This window comes from Sesamum indicum, linkage group LG11, assembly GCF_026168435.1.
Source record: "Sesamum indicum cultivar Baizhima isolate 11 linkage group LG11, ASM2616843v1, whole genome shotgun sequence".
NCBI lineage: Eukaryota > Viridiplantae > Streptophyta > Magnoliopsida > Lamiales > Pedaliaceae > Sesamum > Sesamum indicum.
In genome coordinates, this window is record NC_142667.1 from 3082596 (window position 1) to 3103655 (window position 21060).

Below are 21060 nucleotides of genomic sequence, written 5' to 3' on the forward strand. Positions count from 1 at the left end.
CAATTTCAAAACAAATAAATAAAGAAAACAGGACAATTTTGAGAGAAAAGACAAACATGGCTTAATCTGATGTCACGTGTAAAACGTGTAAAACCGCCAAAACTCAAACAAAGAGACATCAGAGAGAGTTCAAATCAACTACAGACCGTTGTTTGTACACCTGTGTCTACATTGGACCTCACGCATCATTAATTGTACATTCTCAGAGCTATATATATATATAGAAACAGACGTGCACGTATATATGTATATTTCGTTCTTCACTTTCTCACTCTCTTCTTATCTCCCGCATATGAGGATTGAGCTGAGCTCCGGGATGACGTCATCTTCATCGTCCTCGGCGTCATCCTTCTTCTCTCGTTTTTGGTCGTCCGCTCTTCGGTCGAAACCGCTGTCTCCGGCTGTGGAAACCTCTGTCCGTACGAGCTCCGGCGACGGCCTCGTCCGGAGGCTAGGCCTCTTAGATTTGATTCTACTGGGCATTGGCGCATCGATTGGCGCTGGTATATTCGTCGTCACCGGCACAGTTGCTCGCGACGCTGGTCCCGGTTGGTGATTTTGATTTTGACTTCGTTTTCGTTTCTTTCTCTGTTGATTGCAACGGGAATTTGTATTTTACTGAGCGGCCTCTAACATTTAATACTTCGCTGTGAGACACTTTGTATTGGTACGATATATAGAAGTACATCATTTTTATTTATTGTGATATTACTTATTGGAAATGAGCTTCGCTTTAAGTTCACATTTAATTGATCTTGCATATGAGGATGTTCTGAACCTGACGGTTAATTATTACTCTATGTCTTCGATATTCTGGGAAATTCAATTATTTACTACTGAAAATACTTTATGGTGGTAGAGGAGCTCAGTTGACTGATCCTTGAAGTACTTATCTGATATCCCTACTTTTAAGCTTTGGGACGTGATGATTTCATGAGCTTTCTGGACATTTAAAATAAGATAAAAGAAGTTAGTGATTTTTCTTTACAATTTGATTCACCCCTTTAATCATCTCTTCTAAGATGAAATTCTTGTGGAGAAATTGAATAACATTGTTTGAACTTGTCAATGACTGATCATCTTTTCTAATGCCTTTAACTCCTCTCATGATTTTCAAATGCAGGGGTTACAATTAGTTTCATCATAGCTGGAGCATCTTGTGTTCTCAATGCACTGTGTTATGCTGAGCTAGCTTCTCGCTTTCCGGCAGTAGTTGGGGGAGCATACATGTACACATACTCAGCTTTCAACGAGCTCACTGCTTTTCTTGTCTTTGCTCAGTTGATGCTTGACTATCATATTGCTGCTGCTAGCATAGCACGTAGCTTAGCAAGTTATGTGGTTACTGTCCTAGAGTTGATTCCCTTCCTTAAGGATAATATTCCAAGCTGGGTTGGGCATGGTGAAGAAGTTCTTGGAGCTTTATCCATTAATATATTAGCTCCTATTCTCCTAGTGCTTCTGACTGTAGTTCTGTGTTGGGGTGTTGGAGAATCTTCAATACTAAATTCAATCATGACAGTGACAAAGGTTATCTTCACATCCTACAATTTCTTCTTCTGTTTCTAAACTTTGCTTGAATGAAAACTAGGAGAGAAAATTAAAGCTTCTGAATACTAATAATTAATTCAATAGAATTTATTTTGCATTCCTTTTGATAATTATGTACTTATTAACACATGTGACTGACTGAACCAGAAGTTTCAGATTATTGACAGAATTCTCTAAGCAGTTTGGAGATTTTGTTGGGACCGGTTAGGATGCATCAACATGCTTTAATTTGTGCATGTTTGGGTCAAATATCTAATCCATTTTATTTTACCACACACAAACTAGAACTTTAGGCTGTCCTTGAATTCTTCTGATGATTAAGAACTTTAGACCAAATTCAATAAAACTATTAAGTTTACCTTATAATGTGCGCATAAGTTATTCATTCTAGTTTCCTTAAAAAAAATAATGATTTGGAGTTTGATCAAATGATTATGCTTCTTTAGTGCTCTTGTTTAGATATAGTTTTCTAAGGTCTTGAAGTACATGAATGCTTAACTAAATATTAATATCATTCTTTTCAATACACTGTTCTAAAAGAATTTTATGGAAGGTTCACTTATATGAGCAAGTAATGGATATTATACTGAAGCTACACTCAGACCAACCACTGAAAAATGAATGAGGTTCCAATAAAATTTCCACAGATAGCTCCATTTGTTGCTTTCTGAACTTGGTTTATAAGTGAAATAACTAATGTGTAGTGTTTTTAGTAAAAATACAATACATGATCATTAAAATAGCACAGTGATACATCTTCTTTAGTGCTTCATATTTCATCTTTTTGTGAAAAATATTTTTAATGAATGCATGAGAGATTAGCTCTCTGGCATTTCCTATTTAACCTATTTAATTTAAAACTAACTACATTATGGGGACCCATATGGCTGACGGAACAAGATATTCTCTATAGGTGCTCATTGTTCTTTTCATCATCATTGTTGGTGCATTTGAGGTTGATGTCTCAAATTGGACTCCTTTTGCCCCACATGGTTTTAACTCAATATTGACCGGAGCAACAGTGGTCTTCTTTTCATATGTTGGATTTGATGCAGTTGCTAATTCTGCTGAAGAGTCCAAGAGACCCCAGGTGAATTAAAGAAGATAATTGACATGTCATGGTTTTAATTTTGTAATTGGCTGCTAAGACTCTAAAATGTTGTCTTCAATTCTTACTCTGTGAACTTGATGCTTCAGAGGGACTTACCTTTTGGCATAATTGGTAGCCTCCTGGTGTGTGTTGCATTGTACATTGGGGTTTGCTTAGTGATTACTGGAATGGTTCCATACCAATATCTTGGGGAAGATGCACCTTTGGCCCAAGCTTTCACGTCGAGGGGCTTGAAATATGTATCTGTGCTTATCAGCTTTGGTGCTGTTGCTGGACTTACAACCACTCTTTTAGTTGGACTTTATGTTCAGGTAAATTGGATTTTGTCTTAAGCTGCTGCAACAAGTGAGTTATTTGGATCTTTGCTGTGGTCAGCAAGTGATTGCTTGGTTATTCTTAGCAGTCTCGCTTGTATCTTGGACTTGGAAGGGATGGTTTACTACCAGCTATATTTGCCAGAGTACACCCAACACGACATACCCCAGTTCATTCTCAAGTTTGGGTTGGTCTTATTGCCAGCATATTGGCAGGACTTCTAAATGTGCGCGTGCTCTCACATATTCTATCAGTTGGAACCTTGGTATGTTCTTTTCATATTTCATTTCTATTTCTTAACTTGGTAAGAGCAGGAAACAGTTCTTTCTTTTTTTATTTTGTTTTTCTTTTGCTTTATGAAGCATAATATTTTGTGGCTGTAATCTTGGAAATTGCATGAGCATTTAAAGATCTAAAGTTGTTATACTTGATAAACTTTTATTCTAAAAAGCACCTTATGAAAGTCTAATTATGATGAGGTTTTATTCAGACAGGGTATTCAGTTGTTTCAGCATGCGTGTTGACCCTCCGCTGGAAGGATAAGACTTCAAGTCAGGCTTCTACCAGGAGGATTTCTAGAAGAGGAGAAGGCATCATTTGCCTTTTCACAATTGCCTGTTGTGGTTTTGCAGCAGGAGTTCTTTTCCGTTATGGTGCTTCATTTGTTTTTCTGATTTTGGCGGCTGTTATTGCAATTTTTTCTGCTGGAGCTCTTTATCTACGGCAAGTAAGTTTCTTCAACTTGACATCCAAATGATGCTTCATTAGATTTTTGATGAAGTTGCATGCTTTTATCTTCAATTTGATTCAGAAAGTGAAGTAAAAGTGTGGATTTTGCAATTTCTTTAGGTTCACATCTATAAACAACATGATCACATGCTGATGTTACGAAATACTTTTTACACCTTTGTAATATACAACTGGGCATAGGCACTCCGAACTTTTTGTATCAATGCTTTGAACTACATTTTGTTTGGGCTTGTTGCTGTAACTTTCTGTGCAGTGTCAAGACTAGAGATACTCTGTGATGGCATGTCTGGGGTTAAGGGGGTGAGGATGTTGTAGCTCGTTTCAGCATGGCTGGTGAGTGATTAAAAACGAGGGTGAAATGAAGTTCAGTTTTCTAACTTAAATTTTGTAAAACATAATTTACAGGATCCCTTGAGTATGGGAGGCACAAACAAGGACTTGGATGAAAAAAAAGAAGTCTTTGGATTAATATGAAACTAATGAGTCAGCAGGCTAGTTTGTCAGTCAACTTATGCAATCAATAAGTGAGAGTACAAGATGCAAGGCACTGGACAGTTAAGTGTCTCCCCCATTCAAATTCAAGTTCAAATTAACAAAAAGTCATAAGAAAAGTTACAATTTGAGCGTTGAAGTTGTTCAACAAGATGATGATTGGTTGACCAACTAGAGGTAGTTTATTTTGGACATGCAGCATATAACTATATTCTGCGCACAGAGTTGTCTCTCTTTTATGCTGTTCTTTGATGTGCAAAATATCATCATCTCCTTTGTTCGCCACAGTGCATATTGAATTTTCAAGATTCATCACTCACTTGACTCTGATTCTATGTTAATGCACTGCATTTTGCTCTATGAGATCTGAAAATTACCATCAATACCTTGGTAGAAAGTGATAGAAGCTGTTTTCCAACTGGCATGCCAATGCTGATCTTTGTACAGCATGGATCACGAATTCGTGGTATTGTGACTGGGCGGTGGTTAGGCATCTAATGATTTGCAGCCAAAAACAGAATCAAATTTATAATTATATTTGTTGACAATGTCTATAATATTTTTCTTTGATTTACATAGTTCACTGGTTTTTTGCAGGTCTACACTGATCCACCAGGTTTTTCATGTCCTGGAGTTCCAATTATTCCATCTGTTAGCATTTTCTTCAACATTTTTCTGTTCGCTCAGGTAATTCCAGTTCATCAATTTTTAAACCCTAGCTCCGTATAACCATGAATTGCAGTTGGAAAACTATGTAATCTATTCTGATTTCTGCTTTGTTCTGCAGCTGCACTATGAAGCATGGGTGAGATTTGTAGTCCTCAGCATTGTTACAGTCGGTGTTTATGCATTTTACAGCCAGTATCATGCGGATCCTCTAGGTTCAAATGCTTCAATTGTTTACCACCGAGCACCTGCTGAAGAAGCTCCGTAGTTCGACCTGTTAATGTAAGTTCATCTATTATTATTTTTCTTGTAAGTTTCTCTGGGGATCTGAAACATTGATTGATGAAGTAGTTTCCCCACACTGACATGGAAAATAGAAAAGTCACTTTATACCTAATAAGAGGTCAGAGGATAGAGTTGTGTGTATATATTGCAGAACTCTAGCTTTTTATTACAGATGGAGACTGGGAAAGTTGTCTATTTTTGCTGGAGGAATTTACAGGCAGCTCAGACACCCATATTCTGCTTGGATTTTGATTTTTTTTAGTCTGCCAAAACTTGATTTTTTCATCCGGTGAATTTTAGGTTTTCTTTTTGTCTGGGAAAAGATGTTGAAAAGAAAATAGATAACAATAAATAACTGCCGAGTATGGGTAAATTACAATGGGATCTTTGGGTTGCCATAATTACAAATACTTTCTTATTGTTTGAAAAGTTATAAATACTCTATTGAAATTAATGGACGTCTAACAAATATCCTCTTGTGATAACTCATTGTAGGAAGTATTTGTTCTATATCCGTTAATTTCAAGGGTATACTCCTTTAAACACAGAGCAGGTTAGAAACACCCCTCAGGTAGCTTCTTGTAATTTATTCTTTTTTTTTTTTTGTAACTAGTAAGAACCACGTGCAACGTGTTTATTATCTCTATAAAATAATTATATTAATTAAAAAATTAATTAAGTAAAATATAATTAAAGTATGTCATAAATTAAAAAATATTGTTTTAAAATTTAATAAGTACTTTACAAATGAAAAGACTCTATTCGTTAAGTTTAATGAGTTTGAACTTTTAATTATTATTGTAAAAGCTTTCTATTCGATAAAAGTTGAAATGCTAAATAAAAGTATAACTAAATAAATGGTTATGTAAAGACATGATTTCGTTATTCATTTACTTGTTCTATTTTGTTAGCATTGAGAAGTGCTCGTGTTGTTTTCATGAATTTTTTGGGTTTTCTCGATAAAATTATTAAGTATATCCCATTTGCTTGGCATTTGAATTTCAATGTCATCTTTCGTATTCGTTATTTAATATTTACATCTTCTCAAAATGTTGTATCATGTTTCTAATCAATTTTGATGTATTTACTTTATCTATGTTACTAAGAATTTTGAACCAATCAAGATTAAATGAGGTAATTGATATTTTACTTTTGATTTTCTTCTTTAATAGGGAATTTATGCTTATAGTCATTAGTCGGGAGAATTACGATTTTGGTCCCTATATTTAGCCACTTATTCAGTTTTGGTCCCTAAAATTTTGAGCTTGACAATATTAGTCATCAAACTGATTTTTTTAACAATTTTGGTCCCTACACATTAGATTTTTCGTTAGAATTGATGGTGGCAGCATTGGAGGGAAACAAAACCTCCTTCCCACCTTGGAGCTTACTTAATAAAATTGATTAAAAGAATCAATTTCCACCATTTTTGTTCAAGCTTGAAGGTTTACTTTAGAGATAATTGGGGAAAAAATTTTCTCATTCGCAAAACTCTTCAAAAGCCTAATCTCTATTCTTCTGCAATTGTGGATTTAAGCTTTCACTGTTAACATCATGGACTCCTTGCAATCTAGGTAGAAAAATTCATGCTTGCCCAGATCATGATTAAGGTTTGAGAGCTCTACACTTTTGGGGATTTGGGCCTAAGAACTCAAAAATTTCAAATGGGTTTTGAAGAAAAATGAGGAAAATTATTTTAATTTAGTGAATAACATAAAATTATCAGTGAATTTGAGAAAATCGAGTGGAAATCAAGCTAGAGTTCCTTTGGGAAAGAATGGGAGTTGGAAAAAATGAGAGATGAAGTACAAGTTGTTAAAAAATGATTAGATTGAGGACTAATATTGTCAATTTCAATAGTTTGAAAATCAAAACTGAATAAGCGGTTAAGTTTAGGGACCAAAATTGTAATTCTCCCTAATTTTTTTCTATCATTTTTGCCTCATGTGCACATCGCATGACATTTCTCCGGCAAATTCTAACACCAAATCTAACGGCAGGGACTAAAAGTGTGAGTTTGAAGATTAATATTGTCAAACTTCAAAGTTCGGGGACCAAAGTATAGGGACCAAAATCATGATTATCCCGTCATTAGTCAAAACCCTCAATTTCTTATTTATTATTTTTATCTTTTTTTAGTAGCATGAATTTGGCAGGTGATTACATACTCATGTTTCTATAATATTTTGAGATATGTTATAAACTATAAAAGCAGTAATTTTGAGGATTAAAAAAAATGGTCAGCTTTATTAAATTAAAAGATAAGAAATTGGTAAGTTATATAGATCATTGCACTAAAGTTTATATTTATATACCTAGAAAAGAAAACTATAGATATAAAAAAAAATATTATTTTCTTGCTAAAAAGTATAACACAAATAAAATAAAAAATTTGAAATATGTAAAAGAAAAAACATTGTGGCCTAATGTGAAAAAGTAGACTCTTAATTTATAGAGCACATATATTTAGTTGAAGAAAATTAAAATTTTATAAGCTAGACAATGAAATGTTTCTAATCATCTAAAAATTAATTTTTTAATAAATTTAAATTCTAATAACATGGCGTTAGAACTAATAAAATATGCCAGACAAAATAATTTACAAATTTAGTAACTTATGATTACTAAGTTTCATTTTTCATGATTTCACATATAGGAGTATTTTTAATATGAATAACAATTGATATTTTGGATATATAGATGGTAAGTTCAACTTATACATTCCTACCAAAACATGGTGAAATTATTGTTCAAATGTTAACAATATATATCAATTAAAATTTGGTGAAACTATGATAATATATGTAATACTATTGAGATGAACATCAAATATTTAGTAAGTATGTATCTCTTGTTCTTCAGGAACAATGTCATATGTATAATTTACACTCCTTAATTTTTTTAAAAATTGGTTTCCCTTTCTGTAAGGCTTATGTTAGAATATATTTCTAATTGATAATGTCTTATGTATTCTATCTTAATACATATAATACATTGCATAATCACTATAAAGGGTGCATGAATGATTGAATTTAAATATTTAAATAATCAAACTTGATCATTAGTAATCTATTAACTTTAGTCTCTACTATAAAACCAATCCAGATTGTGAATAGACTATCAACTTAGGCCGTGTTTAATAGGTGGGATTAAGGCGGATATCCGCCTCAATCCCACCTAGTAGTGGGTTTACCTGCAAAATGGATGGCCTGGTAAAATTAGGCAAGGTTCGGTATAATCCGGGATTATACTTCCTTCCACAATCCAGCACATTAGCTAAGGATTGCAATCCCGACCAGATGTGCGTTTGAAAATTTGCTTTGCTATTAATACCCCCAAAACAGCCATGTGAAATGTCCGATTTGGCCTTGTACACCTACCAAATTAAATCTGTTGTCCCCGAGTTTAATTTCCTGAGTGTCTTCTTCTTCGGTGCAAAGAGAGGCGTGAAGGGAAGGGCTTGCACAAAGCAAATCGTAGTGTGGTCCTTTGTTATCAGAAGTTGGAACATTTTCAAGATTTCAAATCTTGATATCAGTATGTTGTGTTGAAGATGAATGTATAGCAGTTGTAGTTGATTCTAATCATGTGATGAAAATATGTCAATCACTTTTAAGATGATGTGTTAACTGTTGCAGCCCACCAAATTCAGTAAAAATGAGATAGTATTCGTTCTGACCTCGGCAATTGTGAACTAGGAGTTCCTATTTGGAGATTGCAGCCTAATCCATTGTTCATACTTCAGTTGGGCTAGATAACCATAGCTGATAGCTTATTCATTTTGTATTTCTCATCACCAATTTTACTCATTTCCCAGAATCCATGGACTTGGAATGTACTCAGGCCCTGGTTCTTTCCCATACGTATCATTGAAAAGTAGCATTCTGACTAAATGTGTTCTCATGTCAATTATGGGAGTCAAATCTGGTACCTTTCCTTTCTTTTGTAGCATCTGATATGAATAAATTGATGCATTAGCAAACCCCAGAAAGATAGGCACATTCGTTGGAACTTCCCAGTTTCTACTTGCAGAAAACTTGACGCAAATGGAAATCTTTTTATCTAAGAAGATATCGTGAGAATGTGAGAGAAGAGAAAGTAGAGCGGAGGAAATTTTCAAAAACGATGGGTACAAAAGTATAATTTCACATTTAGTCTATCCCAACTAATCCGGAATGGTAAACGTGTGTAGGCCTATCACGTGTGGATTGTTTATTGCCTAGTAAACGTCTAACTATCGAGTTCTAATGTTGCAATCCCTAACATTGTCCCAAGTCAATCCCGGGAAGGGATATCCCATCTCATCTAGTAAACTTTTATATCATACTAATTTCTAGATAGCGTTTTACAAGTAACAATGTTTATGGCATGCAATTGATTATTGCAGGCTTTTAGATACTTTAAAAATACAAGACCTTATTGATTCTATTCTTTATGTTAATAGTTGTAATTAAAATAATCTTTTTCTACTTATTTGATAAATAAATTTGTTCTTCACTTTATTTTGTTTTCAACATTTGTTGCAATTGTAACTTTTAATTGTTAACTTTTTTTAGTTTTTATTGTGTCTAAATAACTTAAAAATATATCATTGAAGGGGAGTAAAAAAAGTATATTTCAATTGAGGAGCCTCAACTATCTTTGATTCTAAATATATGTATAAATACTAAAAACACATATGATGTTTTAAACGCAATATACAGACTTAAATAGGTAATGTACTCATCAAAGGATCACTTGCAATCAAAAGTATTTCATAAAACTTCAATATTTTCTTTAGAGTAATCATACTAATGTCTTGAAATATTTTAGATAGAATTTTCTAAATATAATAATATGCGCACCTCTATTATTTTCTCATTTTGTCCTGTTGATGTTCTATAGTATGTGTATTATATATATTTAAATCTATGTTTAAAATCTCATATAGATATATTTATGCACTTTATTGTTTTACTATTCATTTTTGTTTATCTCCTATTGATATTGTATTATGCGTACATTTATTTTATCATATTTTTTTTGATGCCAATTAAGAAATGCTCACCAGAAAGTTAATATAACTATATAATTTCTCGTTATAATTCTTCTATAATTTATCACTACAAAAAAAATTAATTTATTGGAATAGTTTTTTTTTTTTAATTTGTAACGCATTTTTTTTAACTATTTTTGTAACGGCTAGGCCTACCGCGGCTAAACGAGGAGTACGGCAATTGATTATAGCCGTTACAAAACTAGTAACATGGAAAAAAAATTAATTTGGAATGAATTTTATAACAACTAGGTTAGATTTGATATAATTGTTATTTAATGGCTTTTGTAGCACATTTAGGTATGGCTTTGCCAGATATTTGGAATGGTTTTTGTAATACTCTTTATAACTGTTTTGTATAATATTTGTATCTGTGTTTGGCACTGCATTTGTAACTGTTTTTTTCACTGATTTTGTAACGATTTTCGGAATAACCTAGTTTCTAATTTGTAATTGTTTTTGGCACATTCTTTATAACGGCCTGGCGATTTTACATTTTATTGGTGTATTACAAAAGTCGTTACAAATGTAGCTACAAAATTTATTATTTTTAATATATTTTAATATATAATTTATTAGAATTTATTTAATATATTTTAAATTTTATTTTATTTAATATATTTTAATATTTTAATGTATTTTAATATTTTTTTTTTGTAAAATTAAGTGAATAAATTTATATAAAACACACATAATATAACAAAAAAATAATTTAATTATAAAAATTAAAATATTATTACAAAATTGTATTTTTACGAAATACCAAAAAAATCATAATCTAAATATTATTCCCAACTGCTGCGTGTTCGTCGTCGTCGTCGTCGGGTGCCGGGGGATCAGCTGGAGGCTCGGGCTCTAAATAATCGGGCCAGTTGGGATCGACGCTTCTGGTGTAGCCTCGAGTGCCAACACCCGATCATCTATGTCGGGGAGTTGCGGCTGTGGTGGCGAGGGCGAGGGAGCAGTTGACTGGGTCATCCCATTATTGAGTGGTGGGCCTTGGAGTCGAGACCAGATACTCAATTCCTCTTCTGACCATCCGTTGCTGACATTCAAACCTGTTGTTCGTCCGGGACTATTCACCACCTTTATGATTGAAAAAACCTATAAGTTATAACTTTGAATGAACTATTTAATAACTATTTTTACAATACCCATTACATTTTTATTAGTAATTATATTAATAAAACTCTAGGTAATACAAAAGATTTAGAAGATCTGTTTTCCATTCATATTTTTTTTATAGGCAATGGTTATAAATAATTTTGTGCCAATTTTTTTTATTCTTTTTATGTTCTATTTCGGAGAATGGATATGTGGTGGTTGTTTAGGAGTATCATTTAAACCTTGTGATATTTTTAACAAGGAGCATTTCTATCGTTAAAATCTTGTAAACTAACAGTTTATTTCATTATATTATGGATGAATGAGAAAAATCGTATAACACATGCAGTAGTTACACCTCAAAGCTTAAATTACATTTGAGTATCTTAACTACAAATAAAAGTGTTTTTTGTTTTGAAAATTTTAGTTTACTGTTAAAATAGCTTTGGCAAATCAAGATAAATAATGCATGTGATATGTGTAAATAAATATAAAACGGCTGGCCTGTAGGAGTCACGTCACTTAACGTTGTCCTAAGATCGTGATGGCCTCCCTCCGTGTAGGTACTATCGATTCACCACCACCCCCAGATAAAATCGAGGAAGGCTCAATCAGTGTCTTCTATTTTGAGCACGTTCACAAGAAGACTAAAGAACTAGACTTTATCAAGTTGCCCAAAAATATGTAGTAAGAAGAATCGGAGTGTGAGAATTGAGATGCAAGAGTAAGTTGTGTGTGTTCCTAGACCCCTAGGACCTCCTATTTATAGTGTTAGGATAGGACATGTAACACCGAAAATTAAAATAAAAATAATGGTCATTAGTAGGGTGTTACAAAATTAAGAAGGGTGTTACACACTTTAATTTGAAAATTAAAATTGAAATATTATTTTGAAGTTTTAAAACTTCAAATTGTAACAATCTCCCACAAGTTTGAAAACTTCAAATGATATATAAGCAAATATAATAGGGCAATTGAATACTATGCAATAGGTGCAGGGACCTTCCGAGCTTGAACCTACACTTAGTATTGACGATTTTCATTTGAGAGAGCCATAATAGACCAGGCCTTGAATTAGGTCCCTTCGCCAAATTTCAATATGTCACACACAGTATTGACATTGGTCTTTGTTGAGAGCGGGTTAGCACTGTTAACGGCCATGCGGTCTAATCTTGATTCTCATGAGAGTTTTAGGGTTAGCCCAAACTCATAGCTATGGCCTCATAGCAACTCTCATTTAGATGAAACCTCTAAGGGTATGTGTAACCTATATCCCGTGGAATTCCCGCCTTGTCTCATTAAGGGTTAAATCCCAACCTAACATCACACTATAAAGCACTATCACCATGAGGATGGGGAGGAGATGCTCTCTCATAAAGTAGTGTCAAATGAGTCACACATTATAGGTTGTTCCTACTCATTGAACCTTTTTCATGGGTTCTCCAATCACAAAGGTTGGGTTACTCCTACCCATCCCCCTCAGTAATTCATATACACCCTTTTTAGGTAAACCTTTGGTCAAATTATCTGCCAAATTTTTCTCTGATTTTACAAAATTAAGAAACATGACATTTCTTTTTAATAATGACTTCACACTCTTACACTTAGCTTGTAGATGTATAGTCATTTTCTTATTAGAATGTGTCTGTTTCACAAGATCTGTAGTTGCCTTATAATCATAATGTATAGAAATAGCTGTGCAAAGCTTTATTTACCAATGGGATATCAAGTAATAGGTCTTTTAACCATTCAACGATTGTACAAGCAGTATTTAAAACTATTAATTCAGCTTCCATAGTACTTCTAGATATAACTGTTTGTTTTTTAGAATCCCAAGTTATTGCTGCTCCACCCATCATAAAAATAAATCCACTAGTAGACTTAACCTCAGAGCTATCAGTAATCCAATTAGCATCACTATATCCTTCAAGTATATTGGGAAAACCTTTATAATATAAAGAATGGTTTATTGTTCCTCTAAGATATTTAATTATTCTTTCCAAAGCATTCCAATGATCTTTACTTGTATTATGAGTGTATCTGCTAAGTCTACCAACTGCGTAGAAAATATCTGGTCTTGTCCTATTAGAAAAATTATAGCAGTGATCCTATAATTTGAGAATATGTTAATTGAGAAACAAGTTCACCCAAAATTTTGGTTAAATATTTATTTGAATAAAAAAATTATTATACACACTTATCATGCTCATTGACTTGTATCTATATCCTATAATCACCTCATTAAATTTCTCATGCCATTATTTAGGAGCTTATTTCAACCCATATAAATATTTCACTAACCTACACACCTTATGTTCTTGTCCTTAAAATCTTCAGGTTGTTCCATATAAATTTCTTCATTTAAATCCCCATTCAAAAATACAGTCTTAACGTCCATTTGATGAATCATCAATTTATATATAGAGGCTAAAGCCAACAAAGTTTAATAGTTGAAATTCTAGCAATCGGAGAATAAGTATCAAAATAATCTATCCCTTCTTGTTGAGTAAATCCTTTCGCTACTAATCTTCCCTTATATTTATCTATTGATCCATCAGCTTTTAACTTTTTCTTAAAGATCCATCTACATCCTATTGGTTTACTACCAAAGGGTAAATCAGATAAAATCCAAGTATTATTTTGAATAATTGAACTATACTCATCATTAATAGCTTCTTTCTAAAAAGGTGCATCAATAGAAGATATTGATTCATCATAAGTTTGTAAATCCCCTTCAACTAAAATTGGGATAAACTCATCACCAAAATCCTTTTCGATCCTAGCTTTTTTACTTCTCCTTAGTTCTATAGGTTCTCTTTACTTATTTTCTAACACCACACTACTGGATGATTCAACTCTCGAAGATTCAATTTTTGAAATGTAAGACACACTTTGAATTTTAATCTTAAAAGGAAAAACATCTTCAAAGTATGTAGCATCTCTAGCCTCAATAATTATATTGTTAGATATTCCACTAACCTCAGAATTAAATACTAGAAACCTATTTGCAGTACTATTTGGGCGTATCCAATAAAGATAGCATTTTTAGGACCTATTTTCTTTGTTTTGAATTAAGGTATAATTACTTTCGCTAGACACCCCCACACTTTGAGAAAAATTTAGTCTATCAGTCCTATTTTTCCATAACTAGGTGTTTTAGTATTATCTTTAATTATTATGTGATTTAATGTACAACAAAAAGCTAAAATAGCTTCTCCCCATAAATTTTCTGGTGCTTCTGAGTTTATTAGTATCGCAGTAACAATATCCATCAAAGTCCTAGTTTTCTCTTAGCTATGCCATTTGATTGTGATGAATAGGGAGGTGTGAACTCATATATTATACCATTATCTTCACAAAATTTTGACAACTCTCTTGAAGAATATTCTTCCCCTCTATTAGACCTCAATATTTTAATCTTTTTCTCTAATTGATTTTCAACTTCATTTTCATAAACCTTAAACTTATAAAAAACTTCATCCTCAGCTTTAATAAGATAAATATAGCAATGCTTGAAAAAATCGTCTATAAAAGTTACAAAATATTTATTACCCCCTCTAGTTGGAGACCTATTTGAACCACAAACATCACTATGGATTAGATCCAAAATATTTGAATTTCTTTCAACTGATTTATAAGGCCTTTTAGTTTGTTTTGCTTGCGCACATATTTTACATTTATAATCAATATTTACTTGAAATTTTGGAATCAAAATAAATTCCATAAATTTTTAACCTTTCTATTACTTACATGTCTCAATCTTTCATTCCATAAAATACTAAATTCAATATAGAGAATTAGATTGGAACCTTCTTTGATTTTATTTACAATATTTAATTTAAATAATCCATCACTAACAAATCATTTCCCAACAAAAATATTATTTTTAGTGATTACAACTTTATTTGACTCCATAACTAGTTTGTAACCGTTTTGCACTAAACAAGACCCACTAATTAAATTCTTTCTAATGTCGGGAACATGTCGTACTCCTTCAAGAGTTAACATCTTTCTAGAGGTCATCTTTAGATCAATACTTCTAACCCCATGAATTTGTACGACAATATTATTTTCTAGTGTCACGCTTCCTTCACTTGAGTTCTGATAAGATTTAAACATTGATTTGTAAAATAAACATGTATATTAGCGTCAGAGTTTAACCATCAATCATTATTTTGATATGTAAAGCTTACTAATGAAGGTATAGATTGTAACCTGACAGATGGTCCCTCTTCAACCAACATATTCACTTATCCGTGCTGATTCTTAGGCTTACAGTTGAACTTAGAAGCATTCTTTTCAGTTTCCTCAGCCATATAATTTGTCTTTCCACATACGAATCACATCCTTTCTTCCTTTTCTTTGCCTTTATCACTCCTATGATTCTGAATTTTAGGTTGAATATTATTATGGCGATACTCGTTCCTCCAACCTTTTTTATTATTCTTAAACTTAATATCTTTTTTCTTGAAATTCTTTTTATTATAATTTCTTTTATCCTCCACTATATTAACTTTGACCTTCATCTCTTCCTGTTTAATATTCATCCTACGTTGCTCCTTTATTCTCAATGATTTAAAAAAGCTCGAGTTAAAATTAATACACCTTGTTGATGTCTTCAACCTTTAGCAAAACTAGACCAAGACGGTAGAAACTTATCAATCAAACATGAAAGTTTATAATCTTCCCTAAATTTTGGACCACTTTCTTCCAATGGTCTTAACAAATCTTGAAATTCATTTATTTGCTCATTAATAGATTTTCCATCAACCATAGTATATTTCATGGAAGTAGAGACATTAAATATTTGCATTCCAGAATCATCAATCCCATATTCAGTTTTAATGCATTCCAAAGTTCTTTATCATTAGCATAAGTATAAAACACATCATAGAGCATTTCTGACAAGGCACTTAGAATACAATTATGACAATGTATCTACCTCTTCACGAGTATGCCAAGAATTTAGTTTAACATTATCATCAATGGCAGAAATAAATTCAAGAACAATTAACCAATATTTCATTTGATTTTTCCATCTTCTAAAATTAACTCCATTAAAGTTTTCAGGCTTAACATTGTTAGCATACTCAAGAGAAGCCATTATTTTCAAAATAAATTAGGAAATAATAAAGCAAAGAAAGAAGAGTGTCACTGTGGGAGTTAGCATTGAACATGTAATACCCAAAATTAAAATCGAAATAACGGTCATTAGTGGGGTATTACAAAATTAAAAAGGGCGTTACACACTTCAATTTGAAAATTAAAATTGAAATATTATTTTGAAGTTTTAAAACTTCAAACTGTAACATTTTTTATAGAAGATAAGTGATTTGATTGATTCTCATTTGTTTTTTAACTTATTTTGCTCTTCAAAATTTTTATTTTACATGATAATTTATTTATTAATTTTTATTTTTCATCTAACCTATTAGTGATCCAACTAATTGTCTTCTAGATCTATGCTAGGAAATTTCTCAATGCATGAACTTCTTTCAAGTTTCATGAACTTGTAGTCATTACATGTCATGTATATGATTAGGGTATTTTTGAACACTTTAGTCTATCTTATTACAAAAGTATTTTTTACAAGGAATAAATAATTTAATTGCTTCTCATTGTATTTTAACCTGTCTTACACTTCAAAATATCTATTTTACATGACAATTTATTTAATTAATTTTATTTGTTATATAACCTGTTTCAATATGACAAGTAATCTAACTAACTATAATTTTACATGATAATTTCTCAACGTATTAAATCCTTTCAAATTTTACGAATTTTTCTAGTCATTTCGTGTTATTTCGTAATGGAATTTTTTATCCAGTAGTAAGTGTATTATACAAATTATGAATATAATATATTAAAAAAAAGATTAAAATGAGTAAATAAGTACAGTGTGAAAAGTAATTAATATGAGTAAATATAAATAATGTGAAAAGTCATTAATGATAGTAAATAATAAATGTAAAAAGTAATTAGTATGGGTAAATAAGTAAATTGTTTTACATAATTATCCTCAAGAATAAAAATATTAATATGAAGTTAACTTAGGTGAACCAAAAAATGAAAAAATAAAATAAAATTTTAAGGCCATTCATACTTTTATAGATACTTGTAATAATGTAGACGCGATATATTTTTTCTAATCATATATAATTTAATATTTAATGATAAATATAAAATATATTAGTTAAGTTTGAATAAAGAGAAATGAATTCTCAAAAGGTTGGTCAATTTGAAACATTGTCCTAATATATAGGAAAAGTTAAACAAATTATAAATACAAATTTACATAACAATATTAAATATAATGTATTGCTTTCGTTTGTCCTTTTTTTTTTTTTTGTGTTTCCTCTAATTTTTTGATAGATTATAATTTTTATTTGTATAATTGTGTTGTTTGTACGTCATCTTCATTGCACATTTTACAACTTACTCCGTCTCGACTTTTTTGATAGATGATTTGTGGCCCACAGCAACTATATTTTCTGGGTAAATATAAATTTCATTTAAGTAAAATAATAGTACAGTACAACAAGGTGATCATCAGATAATTTCTCCGTCGACAGGTCAAGAGATACGCCATAGTCTATACAATGCACGTGTATTGATTGACGAAGCTAAATTAATACTAAGGATCCTCTGTCGGACATTATCAGCAACTATATTTTCTACAAGAGACCTTTTTTTATATAAATATAATAAAAAAAGATGGATTGAAAATTTTGAACAATTATTCCTCGAGTCAAAAGATTTATACCTTTTCTGAATATAATAGTTGCAATAATCTATGAATTCGTGTATTCTATTCTCCTATCATTTTTTCACAATGAAAATTAATACGATGTACTTATATTTATCATTATATATATATATTTTTAGCTGTAAGAAAATATAATAGTGATGAGGGAGATTATTTAATTATCCAAATACCCCTGCTTTTTAAGGCATTTATATATTTATAGTTGACTATTTTTTACCAAGTTTGATCAATCTTGACCAGGTTAAAAGTCAATTCCAGTGGCTGCCCTTGGATTAGGTGACATGGCAGCATCTCAGTGGAGCCACATGTCACTCTCCCAGACGGTACCGTACGGTTATAAATAGCCTCATTTATCCCCTATGATATTAAAAATGACCACATTACCCCTCTATAAAAAAATTATAGTAATTTACCTCCCTGTACTTTTTAAAATAAAGCGATTTACCTCCTTATACAAGAAGGTAAATTGCTTCATTTTAAAATCATAGGGAGGTAAATCACTGTTTGTTTTGTCATAAGAGGGTAATTTGCTCATTTGCGATATCACAAGGGAGTTGCTCATTTGGAGTATAAAGTAGCTGATGGAAATTGGACACATGTGAAAAATACTATCATGCTACTCGAACAGAACTCAGAGGAGGATCAAAATTCAGAGAATTCAGAAGAGGATCAGAGTTCAGAGAATTCAGAGGAGGATTAGAGTTCAGAAGAGGGAGAGATTATGGACAGCAATGTCAGGCATTTGAAGATTCGCGACCTGATCTGCTTGACCAATTGCAACCTAGTTGATACAAAATCCGCAGAGCAGCTGTTACAGGAGCTGACCACTCCGACCAGACTGCCCAGAAATCAATTCCCTATGGACGAGCAACCGGATTACCTGCTCAAGAATTCAGAGGAAAAAAACCGAGTGATGAAACAAATGAGTAACTCTTGTGGCCCAAGAATTCGAACAAGGCAAATCAAAAGAATATGGTAGCAGAAACTCAAAACATAATGTCGCTAGAAGAAATTGTTACAATGTAAAGGAGTAGTACTCCTCCATTTATGATTTTATTGCAGTAATGATGTAGTGATTGTTGTTAGGTAAATTTCAATGAAGAAGGGACGGGGACCCCGCAAAGCTTCCCCCACCTTCGGGTGTTAAAAAAAAAAGAAAGGGGAGTTGCTTGCATTTTTCCTTATTCTATTCTCCATTCTTTTCTTTTATGCAAATTTAAATACATTCATGAACTTAAAATTATTACATAAATCAATGGACAAAAATTTTAGGACAAGAGGTTAGGGTGGATTAAGGAGAGACTATTTTTTACAATAAATAAATGTATATTTTATCGAGGAATATTATTTTATGAGAGAAATTAAAGGAGGTGTCGTACATTTGGATAATGAGTAATTCATAATCTATTTTTATTTTATCGATATAATTTATCAGATTATTTAATGTATCAAAATATTAAACACTAATTAACCAATTAAATCGTGTTTACAAAAAGTTGGAAAAATTGCTGTATAAGAATAATGCATATATACAAAGGAAGAAGCATATTAGAAAGGCTAATTTTCATATATCAACTAAATATAAATGAGAATTACCAAAAAATATATAAGGCCTAATTAAATATTGACAAAGGAATTTCTCCATCCCTTTTTGGGATGCAAATTTATATTACATACTTATATCTTTCATTGAATAAATTTAGTCCTAATACAATAAATATTCAAATTATAGTTCATTAGAAGTATATTTTATTTCTTTTTTTTTACTAGGAACACAATTTCGGAGAATCAGTCAATATTAAAATTAGTCAATTATAATATGAAAACTCATGCTCCTATTAGTTCTTTCTCCTTTCTGATTACTTTGAAAGCATTCTTTTTACTTATTTTCCTGAATCTGTTTGTGAATTTTACTTGAAATTGAATAGATTCTCTGCGACTAATTTATTTTATGGCTTGTTATTTTGGGAAAGTTATCTACTCTTGACAAACGATGGTTGCACCATACCGATGGGGTATGTGTCCTTTGCCAAGACGGGATCTCTGAGACACATGAGCATTTGTTCTCTCAGTGTCATTATGTTCGTCAGTGCAGTGTAGATTTTTGGGGGACTGTACGGGTTCGATGGCGTATTCGATCGTGGAATATTGCCGTAGAGTGGATGTCGCTTAAATGGAGGGGGAAGCACGTCATCAACGCCTCATACCGCGCATTGTTTGCATCGTTATTGTATCACTTGTGGCAAGAACGGAATCAACGGATCTTTCAGCATCCTAGCCGTACATATGACACACTTGCTAGGATTGTAGTTGAGGAGATTAGATATGTCATACTTAGCCATACCCTCCCCTCAGTAGTTAGTACACGTGCACTTTACCGACTTTGGAGGATCCCTTCGTTTGACGGGGCCTCGACTACTTGAACCGTATTGTTGTATGTCTCTTTTTATCTATTTATGCAATTTACCTTTTGTTGAAAAAAAAAGTTATTGAATATATACTAATGTAATAGATGTTTAAAAAGTTCGACTGTTAAAAATGATTGAACAAAGTATTTAATATGATTTCAATAGTTTTTCCTCTTATTTATATATGTTTGACATTTATACTTGAAAATATTTATTTTTGGGTTGATTTTAATAGAATCTTTTGTATCTTTTTCCTCTTACTTTAAATTGAAATTAACTAATAAATATTAATAACGTAAACTAAGCATTATCAATGATTATAAATATTTTTATTTTTTATATATTAATTTAAATATTTGAAATCTAATAATAGTTTTAGATACTCCATATTATCTTATATCAATTAAAATAAATTAAATAAGTTTCAATTAAAATTTTTAATGAATTAAATAAAAATCCTATGATGACATATTAAACAAACGTTATAGTGTGAGCCCCGAATTATCATACAAATGATGATACTGATTTTCATAGCTTGAGAGGAATTTATATAAATTAATTGTTGAACTAAAAA

At 31.7% G+C, this 21060-nt stretch overlaps 1 protein-coding gene across 5 annotated transcripts; it reads left to right on the forward strand.

Annotated features, from left to right (window-relative positions):
- Positions 1-239: 239 nt before the first annotated feature.
- On the forward strand, positions 240-11479 carry LOC105173279 (cationic amino acid transporter 9, chloroplastic). 5 transcript variants are annotated; one of them, XR_016062836.1, is made up of 10 exons: positions 240-548; positions 1124-1530; positions 2465-2641; positions 2749-2973; positions 3066-3242; positions 3468-3704; positions 4817-4906; positions 5007-5167; positions 5666-5741; positions 11046-11479. XR_016062836.1 is itself a non-coding variant. In XM_088875594.1 (9 exons), exons 1-8 carry the CDS (start codon positions 245-247, stop codon positions 5151-5153), a joined length of 1764 nt encoding a protein of 587 aa, XP_088731720.1. In that variant the 5' UTR covers positions 240-244; the 3' UTR covers positions 5154-5167; positions 11046-11479. The 5 variants fall into 5 exon arrangements, 3 of the variants coding, with proteins under 3 accessions (XP_088731720.1, XP_011093274.2, XP_011093273.2); XR_016062837.1 differs by having other exon boundaries at positions 5666-5723; XM_088875594.1 differs by lacking the exon at positions 5666-5741.
- Positions 11480-21060: the final 9581 nt, after the last annotated feature.